A 20,433-nucleotide genomic window follows, 5' to 3' on the forward strand; every position below is an offset into this window, starting at 1 on the left:
ATTTTCTAAAAAAGATAAATGTTTGAGAAGGTATGGTTAACCTCATTTAAACATTACACAATATATACATGTACTGAAACATCACATTTCCTCATAAACATGTACATTATGTGTGGTAAGGTATTGAACTCAGGAATGCTCTATTGCTTAGCTACATCCCCAGCTCTTTTTATTTTGGGGGAAGGTCTTGCTAAGTTCCTGAAGCTGGCCTCCAACTTGAGATCCTCCTGCCTCAGCCTTCAGGATTGCTTGGATTACAGGAGTACACCACCGGTCAGTTTACTTCTTTTGAATTAATGCAGAAGAAACTTCATTAGTATGCCAATTGAAACTGGCCTGTTTGGGAAATTTGGCTTAAATTTCAACTTGGTAACTTGGACACTGTGCCCAGTTAGTAAGTGTATCAATTAAAAATAGTCTCAGTTAATAGAAAAAAAATATTTTTTTTCAGTGTGGGCATGGAACCTGAGGCTTCATGAATGCTAGGCAAATGCTCTACCACTGAACTACGTCCCCAGCACCATCACCACCTGAAAAAAAAAAAAAAAAAATGCAAATTCTCAACTCTATCCCAGAACTACAGAAGCAGAAACTTTTGGTGCTGAGTCTTTTGGTGTTTCCTAAGAGAAAGGCCCAGGCACATTTGGGAAGGACATCCTCACCACTTTGTTTCACTCTAAGGTGTAGCTATCACCAAATAACCTCCAGATTTCAGCTAGATGTCCACAGAAATCCCCTAATCTCAGGCTGGGGAGATAGCTCAGTCGGTTGAGTGCTTGCCTTGCAAGCACAAGGCCCTGGGTTCGATCCCCAGCACTGCAAAAAAAAAAAAAAAAAAAAAAAAAAGAAATCCCCTAATCTCAAGCAGGGAGGGCAGCCCCTGGGGGAAGTGAGGCTGGACTTGTGAGGCAGGTGTGTCCTGCTGGGTGCTTCTGGGAAAGGTAAGAACAGCTGGAGAAACCACCTCCTTCTACCCTGTGTGGCCTCCTGCCTCCTGCAACTGCGCTCAATGCCTTATAACCATGAAGTGACAAGCCTAAGGATAAAAACAACCCACCAAGCTCAGCAGAGCAAAAAGAAGGAGCCTATTTAGCCTGCCCCTTAATGGCAATTCTGAGCTGCTGCATCAACCTCAATCATCACCTTCCTCTACATTTCTTGCTGTATAAGGAAAAAAGTTGTCCTAAAGATTTGTCAGGTTTTCTGTTATCTGTGGTCAAATGCATCCTGATGTCTTAGAAAAACTACTCTATAGTCTCTGACTTCCCTGAATGTCTAGAAATTTGGAGAACACTTTTTTAAACAAAACAAATGTGTTTAAGGAATGAGGAACTGAATCTTTCCTTGGTCATTGTCGGCACTTGAGGACACGATCATTCAGGCCTGTGAACCACATAAGTGTGTGACTTATATATGGGACTATGATACACAGGAGGCAGTCCTTATTCAGTAGAGGAAAGTACCAAATGCTCTGGGCTTTTCACAAGACATTTCATGTGATTTTAAAGCAAAATGATGGTGAATCTCTCCTCAATCTAAGAATCAGAAAATGGAGACTGTGCAGGACTGAGTTAACTTGATGGTATTGGGGTGAAATCCTGCATACTCCAAAGAAAGGGATACCCTTGACTGGCTCCTGGGAGATGACCTCTACACCCTTGAATGTCCTGCCTGGTAAGAATGTCTTTGTATACCTGAGACCTTGGCCATCACAGGTAGTTTATGCTAACAATGGAATTTATGGTGAATGCATTTTTGTTCACTTAGGACTCTGGGTCACAACAGGAGGGGTGGTTGGTAACAATTAATTAAGGTCAATTACTGGGCCTCCACATCTATGTGACCTCCCCACTCCCAATCCATGACCATCATGGCTCAGGTGAGTCTTTGACTAGGAATACTTAAAAAAAAATTTTTTTAAGGGGGTCTTGCTATGTCACTCAGACTGGGTTTGAACTCCTACATGCAACTGATCCTCCTGCCTCAGCCTCCTGGGTGGCTGGGGGAAAAAGCATTGTCTCTTTGTCTGTAGCATGCACTGGAAGAAAGCTAAGTGGAAACTTGTTCTAATCTTGTCACTCCTGGAATCTGCTCTAGACCTTTTACTTCTGCTGCTTTTAATCTGCATACTATAATCAACCCTGGCCATGAATGTAACAGCTTTTCTAAATTTTCTGAGTTGTTAGAAGGAGTCTGCAGAGAACAATCTGGCTGTAACTGTGGTCACTTGGGAGCTGATGCTTTCCCTCCAAGGTCTAAAGAAAAACTGCACCTAAATAATTTAGATGTACAGAATTTATGTCTGGTGACCTTCAGAGAACATCAGAAGGTGTAACATCCCTCCTAATTCTTTGGTCCTGTGCATCAACTAACACAAAACATGTACACTGCTGTGAGGTTTAGCTCACAGAAAATATGTCTAAAGAATTACAGGAACTAGTGCCCCCACCGGGTTAAGGTCAATTGAAATGTTCCAACCAGGGGGAAAAAAAGAAAGACTTGTCCTGAATAATGAAGTCTCTGCCCAGCACATAGTCTTCTGCCCATTGCCCCTTACACTTCCTCTCCCTTCCTACAAAGTCTGTCTGCATACCTGGGTTCCCTAAGATGGTCTTTTGGCAGGGAGGATGGCTTCCCCATTTCCTCAGGGCGCTAGTGCTTCAATAAACCTGGTTTCTTTCCCACCAACTCTCATCTCCTGAGTGTTAGCTTTCAAATGGTGAGCAGGTTGGCTTGGGACCAGCGACATGACCCCAGAGCCGGTGATCTTCCTGCTGTATCTACTGTAGAAACACCAGTAAAGGCAGGAAAACACATTACCATTTCTCCTCATGAGATACTTTGTACTCTAAGTAGGAACCAGATGGATGGGAAGAGGAGCAAAGCAGACTTAGATGCTAATTCTAGTCAAATAGAATGGAAGAGCTACTCTAAGAGTCCTATGTGCTTGTAAATTAAGTCTTACCCTTAAATGTGTTTTTGCAAGACTCCTTCATTTTCCAAAATAGCCTCTTCCCTCCTATTTGCTAAGAGTACACAAAAGAATCATCTGTGTGTTTTCTTCTGAGAAAATTTAGCTGCTAGTCAGATACCACTTTGAGAAGTTTAGATTCTAGAGGCCAGATATAGTTTGTCAAGAATATGCAACGGGGACTGGCTGCCGGGGTTGTCCTCACCTCAGTTTCTCCTTCTATTATTATAGACCTCCAGGCTTGGGCTGGGCACTGGGTTGCCCAGTGTAAGGACTATACTGACTTTCCTTGCAGTGAAGCCACGTGAGTAAGTTTTGGCTGACAATGTAAGGGAAATAGTGCGCCTTACAGGAAAATGAAAAAATGCCCTCACCTTTCCCTTTCTTCCTTCTTATGGGCTGGAATGTGTTTATAATAGTGAGCTATCTTGAGTTATGTGGATAAGGAAAACATGTTCAAGATAGTGGAGCAACAAATGAGAGAGCAGGCGCCCAGGCCTCTAGAGCACTGAGCCACTGCAGCAATGTATTTGTCAATACATTTTAAGATTCGCAGTTCTATAACAATAAGTTTTAAAATGAAAAAATATGCATCAAAATTATTTTTCAGTGTTATTTTGAATGAAAATATTCAACCATTGGAGCATTGAGTTATTCTTAACTAAATTAGGCTGGTGTTGCGACAGTTAATTCCCTCAGATCTAAAAGTAACCTAAGATGTTTAGCTGCTTTTCCTGCTTGGCACTAACTTCTGGTCAAGGCATGAAACATACTGATTAAAACAGTGTGGCTTTATAACCACTAGCCCAAGGAGTTTCTTGGCATTGTTTATTGGTTACACTGAGAGAGATGATTTGTGCTGGTCTCAGTGAGACCCAAAGAAAGCTCTGCTCTTGAGGTGGCTTGCATAGCAGAAATTGGCTTATACCCCTAATATAAAGGCAAAATCTCAGCTGAGGTTCATGGGCTTCCTGGTTCCGAGTGTGCGCATGGTTTCTGTTCTGAAAGAGGAAGTACATCTGCCATAGTTCTTTCAGAGGGAGGGCCACTGTCAACTCCTGCATGACTTCTCTGGACCCCTTGCTGTGAAACACCCAAGGGTTGTAATGCAAACCTCTCTCCTAATGCTGTTGCTATATCATATCCTGCAATAAGTTGATGCATCTGGGAGCACGTCATTTTGTGTTCCCTTAGTCTTTAGCAATCCAACTCTGTTTAACTGCCAGTATTATTCCAAGGGCTATCAACTTTTAAAAATATTTTATGAAAACAAATTTGAAGGCTATAGCAACAAAGCACAATGAATGGCCTATGAGATATTAAGAGAAAAAGAATACAGAGCTGTCAATGTGGCTCAGTGAGAGAGTGCTTGCCTGGCAGGCATGAGGCCCTGGGTTTGATTCCTAGCACTATAGAAAGAAGGAAAGAAAGAATATAGAATGTTTTGAGACAGGGTCTCACTAAATTGTGGAGCTGGAACTTGCAATCCTCCTGCTTCAGGCTCAATAACTTGGATAACAGGTGTGCACCACCACACCTGACTAAACAATGTTTTAAAATCATTAATACCACCAATATAGTAGGTAAGTAAGAGAATAAGAAACTTCAACCTAGAGGAGAACCAGAGCACAGAGGTGGGTCATAGAGAAAGCACAAAAAATAATAATAATGATCATGCAATAAGTATAATTAGAAAAATGAGATATTACACTCTCATTTATGTATTTATTATTTACGTATGATCTATCAAATGTATAAATGCATCCATCTGTCATGTACAACTAATTAGAATAAATAAAAAAATAATAGCACTACCATGTACCAGACAATCTGCTAAGTCAGCACTTTACATAGGTTCACTCATTTAGGTCTCAACCACTTTATGAGTTAAATACTGTTATTTTGTATATTTTAAAGAGGAGGGGCATCCAGTACAGAGAGGTTTTATAACTCACCCAAAGTCACACAGTGCAATTCTAGTTGAACCAGGATTTGTAACCTGTGACTTCAAAGTCCCTTTTCTGCATTACTCTGCTCCACTGCTTCAGAGAGGAGGAGAGTAAAAAGACTCTGGTATAATGATGAGCAGAAAATGGAAAAGGTAAGAACTTGGGAATTTTTATTTTATTTATTTTTTTGGTGTGAGAGCGGTATTGGGGACAAAACCCATGAGAGGCAAGTGCCCTCCCACTGAGCTACATCCCCAGCTCTTATGTTTTTTATTTTTAGACAGGGATCAGTAAGTTGGTGAGGTTTGACCTTGAGCTTGTGTTCTTCTTTCTCTCTCTCTTTTTAAATTTAAGACATGGGTCTCACTATATGACCCAGTTCTATGTGGCCTTGAACTCCTTGACTCATGTGATCCTCCTCCCAAGTTGCAGGGACCACGGGTGTGCATAACTGGGCCAGCTAGGGACATTCATTTTATTTGAGTATCCACTATTTACAAGGGAGTACGGATAAAAAGAAATGAGTAAGACCATGGCCCATGTCCTTGTAGAGCCCGAAGTCTGGTGAGGGAGACTGATAGTGAATCACAATATTTGAAAAAAACATGGCAAGTTCTGAAATAAGTACAGAGAAGCACTACAAGGGGCTCCTGGGGGTGTCAAGAAAGGCTTCTTTGAGACGGTGATTCCTCATCTAAGAATTAGAAGTTAAAATGAAGAGGGAATAGGGAGAGGGTGGTCCAGGCTGAGGAAAGAATGTGAGGGGGAAAAAGCCTGAAGGCAAGTATAATTTGGAGAAAAACAAGTTAGATAGCGACTGAGCTCAGTAAATGGCAATGCCCTTCTCCCTCCGCTCTGTTGGGAAGAAACTGGTTTCCCTTATCTCCCCAGGAAAAGCCTAGCGGTGGCAACTTCTGGGGCTTCAGGTGAATCATGATGGCGTCTTGAAAGGCTGCTTTGGGAGCCCCCAGCACTTTGCCCTGGGATGGGCTCAGCCAGGACAGCTGTTCTACCATTTTCCTCCAAAGGGAACCCGTTTTTGTTTACCTTACATGCTCATCAAAGTGCTCCAAAAATTGCACACATCTTTCCCATAGAGCTTCCTTCTCTTGCTGTAACCCCGACAGCTTCTCTGACAACTCCTGATTGCTCTTGATATGCTGAAAAACATTAGAGACAGAGAGAGAGAGAGAGAGAGAGAGAGAGAGAGAGAGAGAGAGAGAGAGAGAGAATTGACATACTCTGTGTTGAGGGTAGGTAAATTGGCAAAGATTTTCTGCAGACAAAGGCTTACAGACACTCCAACTTCTGAGATCAGGGTAGCTTCATGTGACTCCTGTCCTTCCAGAGTTCCCGAAGGCCAGCAGCTTCTTTCCTTTACTTCTGTTCGCCCAGCCTTCTCAAGAATTTTTTAAGCATTTAATTTCCTATATAAAAATCTTTCAGCTGGAAGTACTGTGGTATTATGCCATATGATTTTTGTTTTCTGAACACAGTTCCTGGCCTATAACTTCCCTTCCAAGGTGGGTTATAGAAAGATCTTACCATGCCTTTATCTGGTCATAAGAAATTTTCTGACCTATCTTGTCTGATGGCACATAAGACCCTCCTCATTCCAAAGGGGTCCTCTCTGTACCCTGGAGGAAGGCCTGCACAGAGAAACCAAGGAACTGATTGGTCAGGCATGGCCAAGTTGCCCCAATTGGCCTATCTGCAATCTTGCCTGTGCAATGAAGTCTCCATATAAACCTAAGAGGATGGGTCAGAGAGCTTCTGAACAGCTTCCAGTCAGAAACTTGCAGGAAGGTGAACAAAAATGCACCCACCTGCAGGGAGGGTAGTGCACCCTAACCCCTTGGGGGCAGAAGCTCCTGCACCCAGGACCCTTCCAGAACTCACCCTTTGTGATAAACCAGTAAATGTAAGTATAGTGTTCCCCTGAGTTCTGTGAGTCATTCTGGCAAACTAGTCAAACTTGAGGAGAAGGTAGTGAGAACCCTAATTTATGACCAGTTGGTAAGAAGTTCCACAGGCCTGCATTTACCCCTGGGACCAAAGTGGGAACAACCTCGGGGAATGAGCCCTCAACCTGTGGTATCTGATGCTATCTCCAGGTAGATTGTGTCAGACTTGGATTAGAGGATGCCCAGCTGTTGTCCACGGCTGCTGGGGAAGAGTACCCTCACCCTTCAAGGTCAGAGTCTCCTGAGTGGATTGGTATGGTATGAGAGCAGAGGGTTGTTTTTTTTTTTTTTTTTTTTAACAACCTAAGTATATAAAATAGAAACAACTTTCTCTACCTAATCTTGACTGATAAAATATTTGGTTCTGGAAGTGGCTCAAAGTTGGAGCTGGGTACAATGGGGCACGCCTATAATCCCAGCAGTTTGGGAGGCAGAGGCAGGAGGATTGCAAAATCAAGGCCAGCCTCAGCAATTTAGTGAGGCCCTGAGCAACTTATGGAGACCCCGTCTCAAAATAAAAAATAAAAAGGGCTGGGGATGTGGCTCAGTGATTAAGCACCACAGGGTTCAACCTCTGGCACCAAAAAGAAACTTAAAGGTAGGAATCTAACCTGGTTAGATTTGAAGGTTCAGGTTGAGTACCTCTTATGCAAAATGCTTGAGGCCAGAAGTTCAGATTTTGAATTTTGTTTTAGATTTTGGAATGTTTGCACCTACCTAATATCTTTGGAATGAGACTGAGTCCAAAGACAAAATTAATTTGTTTCATATAACCTTATCCACCCAGTCTGAAGGTAATTTTATACAATATTTTTAGTGTACCTGCATTTTAACTGTGACCCATCACATGAGGTCAAGTGTGGAATATTCTACTTGGTGTGCATGTTGGCACTCAAAAAGGTTTTGTTGTTTGTTTATTTTTCTAGACAGCGTCTCACTATGTTGCTCAGGCTGGCCCTAAACTGTCCTGGACTCGGTAATCTTCCTACCTCGGCCTCCTGAGTAGCTTGTATAATGGACATGTGCCACTGTGCTCAACTAAACAATTTCAGATTTGGAAGCATTTCCGATTTCAGATTTTAGGGATGCTCACCCATGGTGTGATTTTCTCACTAGTACTAATAACACATGGCAAAAGAGTTTATGAGATTATCAACTTTTAATTGCCTGTAATGAAGGGCTTTGGGAAACCACATGATTAGTACAAGTAATGTTATAATATAATTGAGAACTACAAGGACCATGGGGTGAGCTAGCCACTTCTGACCATGTTAATGAACTTACAAGGAGAAAATATTCAACTTGGGGATTTAGTTCCTGGACCAAGGCAGAGTCAGAGAACCAGAGAGCTTCTATGAGTGCCTTGAAGGACACTTTCTTGTAGCCAGAAGGCCAATGTAACTAAAACCCAAATCCCAAATTTCATCGAATGGGTTGTACATTTATAGCACAAATTTATTTCATAGCCCTGATGGGTATCTTGTGTCAGTGGGGCTTTGAGAATGCATGGAAACCTGAGGACGGGGAATAAAAACATTTGAAGAGAACTTGGAACTCAACAGGCTTCTTTGGCCAGCATAAGCAGGCCTTCTGCTGTCTAAATTAGAGATTGTCCACCCTGCTTTGAGGACTCTATGTTGATTTCACTCAGGCAGTTATCATGCAAGAAGATGTCTATTGTCTTTAAGACCCACCTCTAGCCAAGTGTATTGGTGCATGACTGTAATCAGGAAAATTGCAAGTTCCAGGCCAACCTCAACAATTTAGCAAGGCCCTAAGTAATGTAGTGAGACCCTGTCTCAAAATAAAAAATAAAAAGGGCCAGAGATGTGGCTCAGTGATTAAGTGCCCCTGAGTTCAATTCCCAGTACCAAATGACCAAATTATGTTGTTATATTGTATGCAAGAACAATATATGTAACAATATATGTAACAATGATCTATTATATACAATCATAGTGCACTGATAAAAATGTGCACGATGATTACATATATATATATGTATGTATATGCACACACACATTTGTCATCACCTCGATCCTCTATAACTAGAGTTGAATCCCAGCATGCTTCGGGGAGTGGGGATTGAGTATAGCAATGACCTAGGGACCTCTGTATTGAAAGATAAGATTGTGCCAATTAAAGTTGGCAGAAATCTGAGGAATATGTGTAGGAAGTTATACTAGGGAGGAAGGGACATAATGTTGAACAGGCCAAATTTATTGATACAAATGCACTTACCAGAGAGTCAGATTTAATGTGTTAACTTGAACATCTAAGGGTGACTTTAACAGTTTGCTTGTTGGTTGACTGAAGCTTAGACAACAGTAACCAATATTAAGGGACAGTAAGATGCCATGCTTTTCCTGCCTAAGAGGGAGAGGAAGGAAACCAAGCCTGAGGTAAGCTGATAGGAATTTGAAATGGATTTACTCAGGGGGCTGCTTGTTCACACAGAGCCATGGGGTCCAGAAGATCATGCCTTTCACCAAGGCTTTACCTCGCACACTGGCCAGGGAGCACCAGGTTCCCGTAAGTGCTCTGCAACGCTAACCTGCCACGGAGGACAGTGGGAGATGCCAACGCTGACATGGCTCCTTGATTTTAACAGGTTGATGGTACTACAAGGGTGTCAGAGGTCAAGTGGCAGTGCCTAAATCCCAGAAGCAAGGTGGGCATTATTACTGCTAACACAATAGGCAGTAATTCCAGGGAAATAATCAAATGGTTTAACCCTTGGTAATCTGGTTGTAGTTAATTAGCCACGGTGAGTATAGGACTAACACAGATGGGCAGCTGACTGAAGTCTTACTGGAGTTGTATTTTTAAATATATATATACAAATATACATATATCCCTGGTGGACAGAAACCTGCTTTAAATGACATCAATGGAAAATAATGACCTCTTCTTGCTCAGTCCCTAGATCTGAGGCAGTTCAGAGACCCAGAGTCCCTCGAATGAGAATAAGAGTTTTTCTTCAGGAAAACTTCCATGATACTGTCACAGGTATGTGATTTTTTTCCCTAAAACTTCCACAAAAAAGATCTCTGGCATTTTATCCAGGTTCCTGGACACTGGAGAAGGGAATGACATAGGCTTTAGGGGGTGGGTGGTGCGCGTGCAGTGTTTCTGAATTTTCACAGATTGTGTCTTGCAAGGAGTTGGTCCATTTCATCTAGGTTACCATATATGTGGGCATAGAGTTGTTTATAGTATTTCTTGAATATCCTTTTAATATTCATGGGATCTATAGCGATGTCCCCTCTTTCATTTCTGGTATTTGTAATTTGTACCCTTTTTTTTTTTTTTTTCTTACCTAGCAAAAGGCCTATCAATTTTATTGATCTTTCCAAAGAATAGGCTTTTGGTTTCACTGACTTTCTGTTTCAATTTTAATTTCTGCTCTGATTTTCATTTCTTCTCTTCTGCTTACTTTGGACTTAATTTGCTCCTCTCCTCCCACTAATCTAATCAAATCACACTAAATCTTTTTTTTCTCTCCTTCCCTGTATTGGAGTTTGAGCCTAGGTGCCCTCTACCACTGAGCTACATCCTCAGTGCTTTTTATTTTGTTTTGGTTTTTTTTTTTTTTGGAAATGGGGATTGAACCCAGGGGCACTTAACCACTGAGCCATATCCTGAGTTCTTTCTATATAATTTTTAAAGAAAGGCTGCTAAGTAGCTTAGAGCCTTGCTAACTTGCTGAGGCTGGCTTTGAACGTGAGGTCCTCCTGCCTCAGCCTCCCAAGCTGCTGGGATTACAGGTGTGTGCCATCACATCTGGCTATTTTTTATTTGATACAGGGTCTTCCTAAGTTGCCACCCAGGTTGGCCTGGAACTTGTGATCCTCCTGCCTCAGCCTTAGGAGAAGTGGGTATTACAGGCATGATCCACTGTGCTCCCAGCTTGCTCTTCTTTTTCTAGTTTTCTAAGGTTGAATCTTAAAGTATTTTAGATCATTATTCCTTTCCAATATATGCATTCAATGCTCTAAGTGTCCCCCTATGTACTAATTTTGTTATGTCCCTTAAATTTTGATAAGCAATATTTTCATTTAGTTCTAAGTATTTTTACATTTGTCTTGAGATTTTTTTTCTTTGACTCATGTGTGTTCCTTAGTCTTCAAATATTTGGGTGTTTTCTTTCTGTTATTTGTTTTCAGTTTAATTCCATGTGGTCTGAAAGTAGATGCTGTACAATTCCTATATTTTTTTTAATATTTATTAAGGTGTGTTTTATGTTCTAGAATGTGGTCCATCTTGGTGAATTTTCCAAATTAGCTGGAAAAGAATATATAATCTGCTTTTTTGGATGAAATGGTCTATAGATGTTCATTACATCCAGTTTATTTGTGGTGTTGAGTTTATATTCTAACCAAAGTTTTTCCTGTTGGATCTATTTCTTTCTTTTCTTTTCTTCCCCTGCTGCCGCCCATCCCAGTGCTAGGGATCAAACCCAGATCCTTACACATACCAGGAAAGCACTTTATCATTAAGCTACATCCCCTTGCCTTGTTAGTTTTTGAGACAAGATCTCACTAAGTTGCTGAGACGGGCCTTGAACTTGCGATCTCCCTACCTCAACCTCCTGAGTAGCTGGGATTACAGATGGGTATCACTGTGCTGGGCTTGGACCTGTCTATTTATTATTAAGGGGTGTTAAAATCTTTAACTATAATAGTGGACTCATTTATTTTTCTTCAGGTATATCAATGTTTGCCTCACTTTTTTTGTGGTACTGGGAATTGAACCTAGGGGTGCTCTACAACCTAACTACACCCTCGGTGGCCCCCACCCCTCTTTTTTTTTGAGACTGGTTCTAAGTTGCAGAAGTTGGCCTTGAACTTGAGATCTTCTTGCCTTAGCCTTCTGGGTAATTGGGATTACAGTTGTGGGCCACCATGCGAATGTTTTCTTGCTAGCCAGACAGGAAGTGCTATAGATGGATAAACCTTTAGTAAAGTGCTGGTGAGGTGGGTGTGGAGATTGGCAGTGTTCTAAGATTAGGTCACAGTCTTTCGGCAAGCCTGTGCCTCTGCACTGTCAACTTCACACAGGTTTTCATTTTCTCTCCACCCATCTCCTTTCTGTGGGAAGGACTAGACAGGAGTTGGGTGTCTCCCTTCCCCTAGGTCAGTTCGGCATTGACAAAACCTCATCGGTTAGGTCCTGGTTACACAGTTATTGTGAGGGGCGGCCTTGTTAAAAACTTCAAAATGATCCCCTGCCCCTACTGCCAGGAGCATGAGGGGATTTCTCTCAGATATTCACTGTAGGAACCTGGTAAGCTCCAGGGGGCACAGGAGTGTGGTGCCCACCCCCACCCCCAGCAGCCGGGTGGCCTGGAGTTTTCCCCTCTCGGACTTGTCCACCCTGGTCTCCAGCAATGCATCAGTTACAGCTCAGGATTCTCAACCTGGGCACTGGTTCTCCGTGCAGAGTTGTGACTCTATTCTGTCTTTCAGTGTCTCCAGTGTCATGGGTGGCAGTTTGCCCTCTGATGGATGCAGAAGGGTTGATTTTTTGGTTTGTTCAGCTTTTGACTTGTGACTGGGATGGAGTGGTGATGACTTCTGAACTCCTTTCATGCAGAACCATAAAGCAGAAGCTTCCGTACCCCCACCGGCAATGACAAGATTTAGGGAGCTTGTGGGTTGCTGAGCGTGTGCAGGTGAGGGATGGTGGTGTGTCCAGAGAGGGCTCGGAGCTCCACGTCCCTTCCTATGTCCCTTGCCCTATGCACTGCTCTTCCATCTGCCGTTCCTGAGTTGTGCCCTATAATAATAAGCCAGTTATCTTGAAAATTCAAACTGTTTTTTTGAGATTTGTGAGCCATTCTGAAAAAATGATCAAACCACACGGTGGGTTGTAGGAACTTGGGCTTTACAGCTGGTGGTCAGAAACAGGGTGAAACCTGGACTTTCAATCAGCATCTGAAGTGGGGTAGCCTGTGGGACTGAGTCCTTAACCTGTGGGAGGTGACACTGTCTCCAGGTAGTTAGTGTCAGAATCAAGTTAAATTTTTGTATGTTCCATTGGGGTCCACATAGAATTGGAGAATTGTTTGGTGTAGGGAAGACACACATCTGGTATTAGAAGAGATGTATTGAGATGAATGGGCAGAGAGCAGATGAGACTTCTGTAGGGGCTTCAAGGAGAGTTCCTGCAATTTTCCCACCTTGGTGAAGTAGGAGGTGACTTCCCTGTGGCTCCTAGACTTCAGCATGCATTGAAAGCCTGCAGCAGTTCCTTCTGACTCTCTGCTCTCCCTCCCAACAGCTTTGTAAGCATCTCTCCCCCTATGTTGAATCTCTTCTTGCTTGTGTTGTGGCTCAGGACACACTGCCCTAAAACATGACTGTAGGAGACCAAAATATATCACCCTAAAATATACTTCTTTGGCATATTTCAAGCTGGTTATTCTGAGAGACTGCAGGCACAGAAGTAGCTCTGAAAAGCTGTCCTTCTACAGTAGGAATTTACATCAGCCCAGGAAATCTAGATTAGTAAAATGTGTGTCAGGAAGAGGGCTGCTCCAGACAACTTGTATTACTCAGGAGACTTATCTGCATGCAAGACCACCTCTGTTCACCATACAGTTTCTCCCCTCCTTCCCACAACTTGTCCCCATCATGCCCCAGAGACCCCAAGTTCCTGTTTCCCTTCTGTAGCTGGGGATGCTGTATAAACTTCAGTCATCTGACCCTTCTGGAATCTCACATTTTGTGGGACACCCGTGTGTATGTGTGTAATTAAAATAGTTTGTCTCTTGTTTTCCACCCGTTTCGTTGGTAGCCCAGTCCAAGAACCTGGAAGGGTGCCGAGAAGGCATTTTCCCCTCCCCTACACTTGACATACCTAGAATAGATTCTACTTTCTTCCCTGACTAAGCTTAATGAATAATAATTAGCTATTACTCAGGCATGAGAAGAGGAAAAGTGAGAAGCCTATCTATTGACTTTCTTACCTCATCGGATTTTCTTTTTTCATTTTCCAGTTGTTTGAGTAGGGCCTCTTGTTGCTGAGATCTGGTCACTTTCAACTGATTATCTTTCTCCTGTAAGGTTGTCACTTTCCTTTTTAACTCATTTACAGTCTGATCTAGGAGCTTCCTGAGGGCAATTAAGGCATGTTAAATCACACTTTGAAAATCAAACGCAGCCCTAAACTCTCTATGCCATCGCAGGGGATTTTTGTTTGTTTTGTTCAAGGAAATAGGGTATGTGTCCATAAAATAAAGCGACTTACACAGGGAGCCTCCTTTGTGATACAAGTTTTTCTAAGATTTTCTTTGTTCTTTCTCTCATTGTCAAAACAACCCTATGGGGAAGAAATGATCTTCCTTTTATTTTAGAGATGAGGAGCTGTGGCACAGAGAGCAGCCAGGACAGGGCTGAGGTTGGGCGCTAGTCCTGAATCCCATATTCCTTCTTCTTCAGGGCTTTACGGGCTGAGCCCTTGATCCTGAACTACAACCACAGCCCGGCCCTTTTTATTTCATCTTGCTAAGTTGCTTTGGGCCTCACTAAGTTGCTGAGGCTGGCTTTGAACTTTCAATCCTCCTGCCTCCGTCTCTTGAGTTGCTAAGATTATGGGAGTGAGCGACTGTGCCCCGTTGCAACACCACTTTTAAAAGTTACATAATGTGGAGCTTGATGCCAGTAGGTGACAGGAACAGAAATATGCAGTGCTTAAGAAGGGTGAAGACTGTAGGAAGGTGAGTTTCTCTCTTCTGCTTTTTTGTTCCATCTGGGCCCCCAGCTTTTAGATGCTGCTACCAACATTCAGGGCAGGTCTTAACAATCTTCTCTGGAAAAACCTCAGAGACACCCAGAAGTATTCTTTACCAATTTTTGAGGCATTCCTCAATCCAGTGAGTTGAAAACCCAAATTAGCCATTGTATTATGTAACACAATTTTGTATGACTGACTAAAGTGACAGCATATTATGAAACTATAAATCGATAACATAAGTTAGATGGAAAATTCTAAATATTTAGGAGTAACACAATTCCAAATAAAACATGAATCAAAGAGGATGTTTTGTGAGAAATTAAAAGTATTTTGAATTCATTGAAAATTCAGGAGCTGGGCATGGAGGTGCAGACACGTAATCCCAACGGCTCAAGAGGCTGAGGCAGGAGGATTATAAATTCCAAGCCCACCTCAGCAACTTAGCAAGGCTGTAAGCAACCTAGTGAGCAACCTGTCTCAAAATAAAAAGGACTAGGGAATCTGATTCAGTGGTTAAGCACCCTTGGGTTCAATACTGGAGGGAGGGAGGGAAAGAGGGAGGGAGGGAGGAAGGAAGGAAGGAAGGAAGGAAGGAAGGAAGGAAGGAAGAGAAAAAAGAAAATACAACTTACAAAATTTGTGTGATACCAGCAAAGGTAGGGAGAATTATACTATTATGTATATGAATTATAAAGGAAGAAAAATCTAAACTCAATAATCTGAGCTTCCACCTTAGGAAACTAGATAAAGAAGATCATTTTAACCTTAAAGCAAGCCGAAGGAGAGAAATAATAAAAAGTGAGAGTATTAATCAATGAGACTGAAAACAAGAAAACAATAGAGAAAGTCAATGAAACAAAAAGCTGAATCTGGGCCTGGTGGCACATGCCTGTAATCCAGCTACTTGGAACACTGAGGAAGGAGGACAACGAATTTGAGGCTACCCTGGTTAGTCGTTATTTAGTCTCAAAAAAAAAACAGGGTTGGGGAGCTGACTCAGTGGTAGAATGCTCCTGGTTCAAACCCAAGTACCACCAAAACAAACAAACAAAACCCCAAATGAACCAACCTCAACCAAAAACAAATAAAAAACACAAACCTTAAAATATACCAAAGCTGGTTCTTTGAAAAGACCAAAAAAATTGATAAATCTCTCACCTGACTAACCAAGAAAAATAGACTATGCGAACTACTAATACCAGAAATGAAGGATGGACCATCTCTACTGATCCCATAGATATTAAAGATAATAAAGCAATATTATAAACAACTCTATACCCATAATTTGATAACTTAGATGAAATGGACTGATTCCTTGAAAGATATAAACTACCAAATCTCATACAAGAGAAACAGATAATCTGAATAGGCCTGTACCTACTAAAGAAATAGAATACTGCTGGTGTGGTGGTGCACACCTGTAGTCCTAGCTACTTTGAAGACTAGGTGGGAGGGTTACTTGAGTCCATGAGACCAGCCAGGGCAACAGAGTAAGACCCTGTCTTAAAAAAAAAAATTTTTTTTTTCAAATCAGTAATATCTAGGCTCAGATGGTTTCACTGGTGATTTGTACCAAACACTTAAGCAAGAAAAAAATTAATTCTCTCTAATCTCTTTTAGAAAAATCTCTTCTAGAAATTTCCTAATTTTTTTTTTCAGTACTAAGGATTGAACACAGGGCTTCATGCATGCTACACAAGCACTCTACCAGTGAGCTACATCCCCAGACCTTTCAAAAATTTTAGTTTGAGACAGGGTCTTGCTATGTTGTCCAGGCTGGCCTCCAGCTTGCAATCCTCCTCTTCAGCTTCCTAAGTAGCTGAGATTACAAGCATCTGCTACTGTGCTCAGCCCCTAATTAATTTTTTGAGGCAAGCATTACCCTAATAGCAAAACCAAATGAAGATATTACAAGAAAGGGAAACAGATGCAAACTTCTGAAAGTAGTTTGTTAGATTCCACATGTCTTAAGCCTAGTTGACCTTTCTAGCCTCATTTCATCACTACTTCCATTATTCCCAAGCATTTTCTTTTGGCTAAATGATCTTTTCTTACTTTATTGAAGGAGAAGATAATAGTGATGATGACAACAGCATAAAATATTATAACAACAACACTTTTTAGTATAGTGACTTTGTAATGTGTTACAGGGGGCCACAAGAGATATATTTGTGTTTTTTGTTTGTTGTTTGTTTTGGTACTGGGGATTGAACCAGAGGCACTTTACTGAGCCACATCCCTAGCCCTTTTTATTTATTTATTTATTTATTTTGAGACAGAGTCTTGCTAAGTTGCTTAGGGACTCACCAAGTTGTTCAGGCTGGCTTTGAACTTGTGATCCTCTGGTCTCAGCCTCCCAAACCACAGAATTACAGGTAAGCCCCAGGAGATATATTTGTGCAGATGGCAGAAGTGAGGCATTTTGTGCTTCATACTGAGTGGAGCAGGTGCTTCTTTAGTTCATACGTATTGCCACATATCTGCTGTTCATCTTGGCATGAGGCAACAGCCAGGCCTACCATAGCTGCACCTTCCCATTGATCCTCCTTCAACTTCTCACTCTCCGGGGTCATGTGGCACACGCCTGTCATCTAAGCAACTCAGAAGACTGAGGCAGGAGGATTGCAAGTTCAAGTCCAGCCTCAGCAACTTAGCAATCCTATCTGAAAAAATTTAAAAAATGACTGGGGATATAGCTCAGTGGCAATGTACTCCTGGCTTCAATCTAAAGTAAAAAAAAAAAAAAAAAAACCAAAAACAAACAAACAAAAATGAAAACAAATCCCTGTAACAAATCTTAGGCTGGGGATGTAGCTGTGATAGAATGCTTGCCTAACACATATGAGGCTGTAGGTCTAATCCCCAGTACTGCAAAATACAAAACAAAATAAAACCAACAAATCTCTTATTAAATATATATTCCTCCTGCTGATTGAATGCTGACTGATAACAGCGCTTATTATGTGCCAGGATATATATTATATCACTGTAATGGCAAGAAACTGGGAAAAATCTAAAGGCCCAACAATGAAGGATTTATTAAGCAACTTAACTTATGGCACATCATTAAAATAATGCTCTGGAAGAAGATTTAATATTTTAAATAAACAGCATAATATTTTAAGAGAAAAAAATATGTAACAAGCTAGATGTGTAACTGGGAGTTACTTTGCTCCATGTTACAAAACAATATATACTATGCAACCCCCTTATGATGGAAAAATTTCCCTATATAGTTCTTTTTCCTACACTTGATTTGAATATTTTTTCTACCTATTTCTTCTCAGCAAATCTTTGTAGAAGCTGTACAGAACTGGTATCCCTTTTCCCACTTTAGAGATAAGGACACTATACTTCAGAAAAGTTAAATAGCCTTTTTCCATTCATTTCCTTGGTTATATCTTTTATTTCTTCAAAACCTTTGCACGGTTGTTTTATAATCAGTTTTCTATAATCCCAGTTGCTGAGATTCTTGGGGGTTACAAATCTGGTGCTCATTGTTTCTGCTGATTTTCGTTCCTGGTAGCCAGTTCCCTTATGGTGTTTGGTAACATTGACTATAAGTTTATATTTTATTAAACTTAATATGGAGGAATCCTTACTATCTAAATCAGGGTTACCTTCCTCCAGAGATTGTTTGGATTTTCTTAGTTCAGCTCTCACACCTTGTGGCAAGCTTCCTTGGCATCTCCTGAACCCAGGGTTGATATTATTATCTGTCCCTTGACTTAGAAGTTTGTATATCATTCATCATTTTTTTTTGTTTATTTTGCCCTTGAGGCTTGTTTTAGTTAGCTTTTGCACTGCTGTGACCAAAATACCCAATGAGAACAATTTAGAGGAGGAAGAGTTTATCTGGGACTGTTTCAGAAGTCTTAGTTCATTGACGGCTGACTCCATCGCTCTGGGCCCAAAGTGAGGCAGCACATCATGGGGGAAGACCCCAGCGGAGGAAAGCTGTTCAGGTCATGGTGGGTCAGGAAGCAGGGGTGGGAGGAAGGGGTCACAGGGAAGAGAACCCTTCTAGGGCATATCCCAGAGACCCACCCCTCCTCCAGCCACAACCCACCTGCCTATGGTTACCACTCAGTCAGTCAGGATGAACTGATTAGGTTATAGCTCTCAATACTGTTATTTAACCTTTCAACATTTTTGTATTAATACAAGAATTTAGAGGGGGGGACATCTCATATCTAAACTGTAGCATTCTAACCTGGGCCCCCAAAAGCTCATGTCCATGTCTAAGAGTTTGATGTCCAAGAGTCTTAAATTTTTGCATTGCCCTAGTCCAAAGTCTCCTCTGAGACCAAATCTCTTGGCTGTGAGTTCTTGTATAAATCAAAAGCAAGTTACTTATATACAATATAGAATGACAAAGAGTAAACATCCTATTCCAAAAGGGAGGAACAGGAGCATAGAAAGACTTAAAGCAATTAAGACACTTGGCTGCAAGATGTTATTTCCAAAGAGCTTGGGCAGCCCTGCTTCTTTGGCTTTTTAGGTTGCAGTGCACATGGGCTCTCTTTTAACCTGACTCTCTGCAGGTAGAAGCTTTTCTTGGCAGACAGTCCATGTTACTCACATCTTCTAATTCCTGGGGTCTCCTCTGGAACTTCCACCTTTACAGCTTCCTACATATCATCCTTTAAGGGAAAGCCTACGGGAACTCTGACCCTGCTACACTTTGTCTGACCTCCCAGGGCTTCCTTTGAAACCTCAGAGGAAGCATCCATCACTCCTTAACTCCAGATTCTGCATTCCTGCAGAACCAGCAGCATGTTGATGATGCCAAGGTCTGCAGCCAGCTTGTGCAATTCCTGCCTCCACCCCATCAGGGCTGCAGCAGTGAGTGCCTGCGGGATCAGCATGGTGAAATAACTTCTTAGGTCCACCTTGTGAGAGGGTGTCCACAAGATCTCTTCTCAAAAGAATTATCTCTTCTGTACCCTGGAGCATGTAGTGAGTGTGGTCTTGCAAATTCCTGAGACACCCTTGAGCATCTTTCCTGTTGTTTCTGTGGTAACTATTTAGCATCTCTTTAGGGGCTGTAATCTCTTCTACAAGCACAACTTCCTTGGTCCCAGCTTTACAAGCACTTTTCTGGTCAAGCTGTAATTTTAAAAAATTCTTTAGTTCTGAGCTGGGCATGGTGGCACACATTTATAATTCCAGTGCCTGGGGAGGTTAAGGCAGGAGGATCACAAGTTTGAGAAGAGCCTCATCAATTTAGTGAAGACCTAAGCAACTTAGAGAGACCCTGTCTCAAAATAAAAATAAAAATGACTAGGAATGTAGCTCAGTGGCACCCCTGTATTTGATCCCTTGTATGTATGTGTGTATGTATGCATATATCTCCTTTAGTTCTGCTTTCTGCTCCTGACTTTCATAGTAAACCTGGCTAAAAATTGCCAGCAATATCCATGTCGTTGGCTGAATGCTGTACTGCCTGAAATTTCCCCTGCCATATTAATTAGTTCATCACTTTTAAACCTAGTCTCATACAAAGACTCAGAATGAGGGCTGGGGATATGGTACAGTTGGTAGAGTGCTTGCCTTGCAAGCACAAGGCCCTGAGTTCAATCCCCAGCATTGCAAAAAAAAAAAAAAAAAAAAAGACTCAGAATGTGGGCAAAATGTAGACAAGTTCTTTGCCACACTGTAACACAAATGGCCTCTACTCCAATTTCCAATAGTCCTCATTTCCCTCTGAAGCCTCATGAACACAGCTGACATTCCTAAGAGCATTCTATTCTGAGCTCCCACCAGAATCACCCATTAAGCTCTGCTTACAACATTCTAAAGCTTTTCTGGT

General features: G+C 41.7%; 1 protein-coding gene across 8 annotated transcripts in view; it reads right to left on the bottom strand.

Annotated features, from left to right (window-relative positions):
• The window catches only part of Ccdc30 (coiled-coil domain containing 30), a 121,820-nt gene that overhangs the window by 14,170 nt on the left and 87,217 nt on the right, over positions 1-20,433 (bottom strand). For all 8 annotated transcript variants that reach the window (XM_047560665.1, XM_047560683.1, XM_047560674.1 and 5 more), the window contains 2 exons: positions 13,855-13,999; positions 5,968-6,080 (listed from right to left, as the gene is read on the bottom strand). In XM_047560665.1, coding sequence (XP_047416621.1) covers positions 5,968-6,080; positions 13,855-13,999 — 258 coding nt within the window. The remainder of the gene's footprint in view (positions 1-5,967; positions 6,081-13,854; positions 14,000-20,433) is intronic.

Source organism: Sciurus carolinensis, chromosome 1, assembly GCF_902686445.1.
Source record: "Sciurus carolinensis chromosome 1, mSciCar1.2, whole genome shotgun sequence".
Taxonomy (NCBI): Eukaryota; Metazoa; Chordata; class Mammalia; order Rodentia; family Sciuridae; genus Sciurus; species Sciurus carolinensis.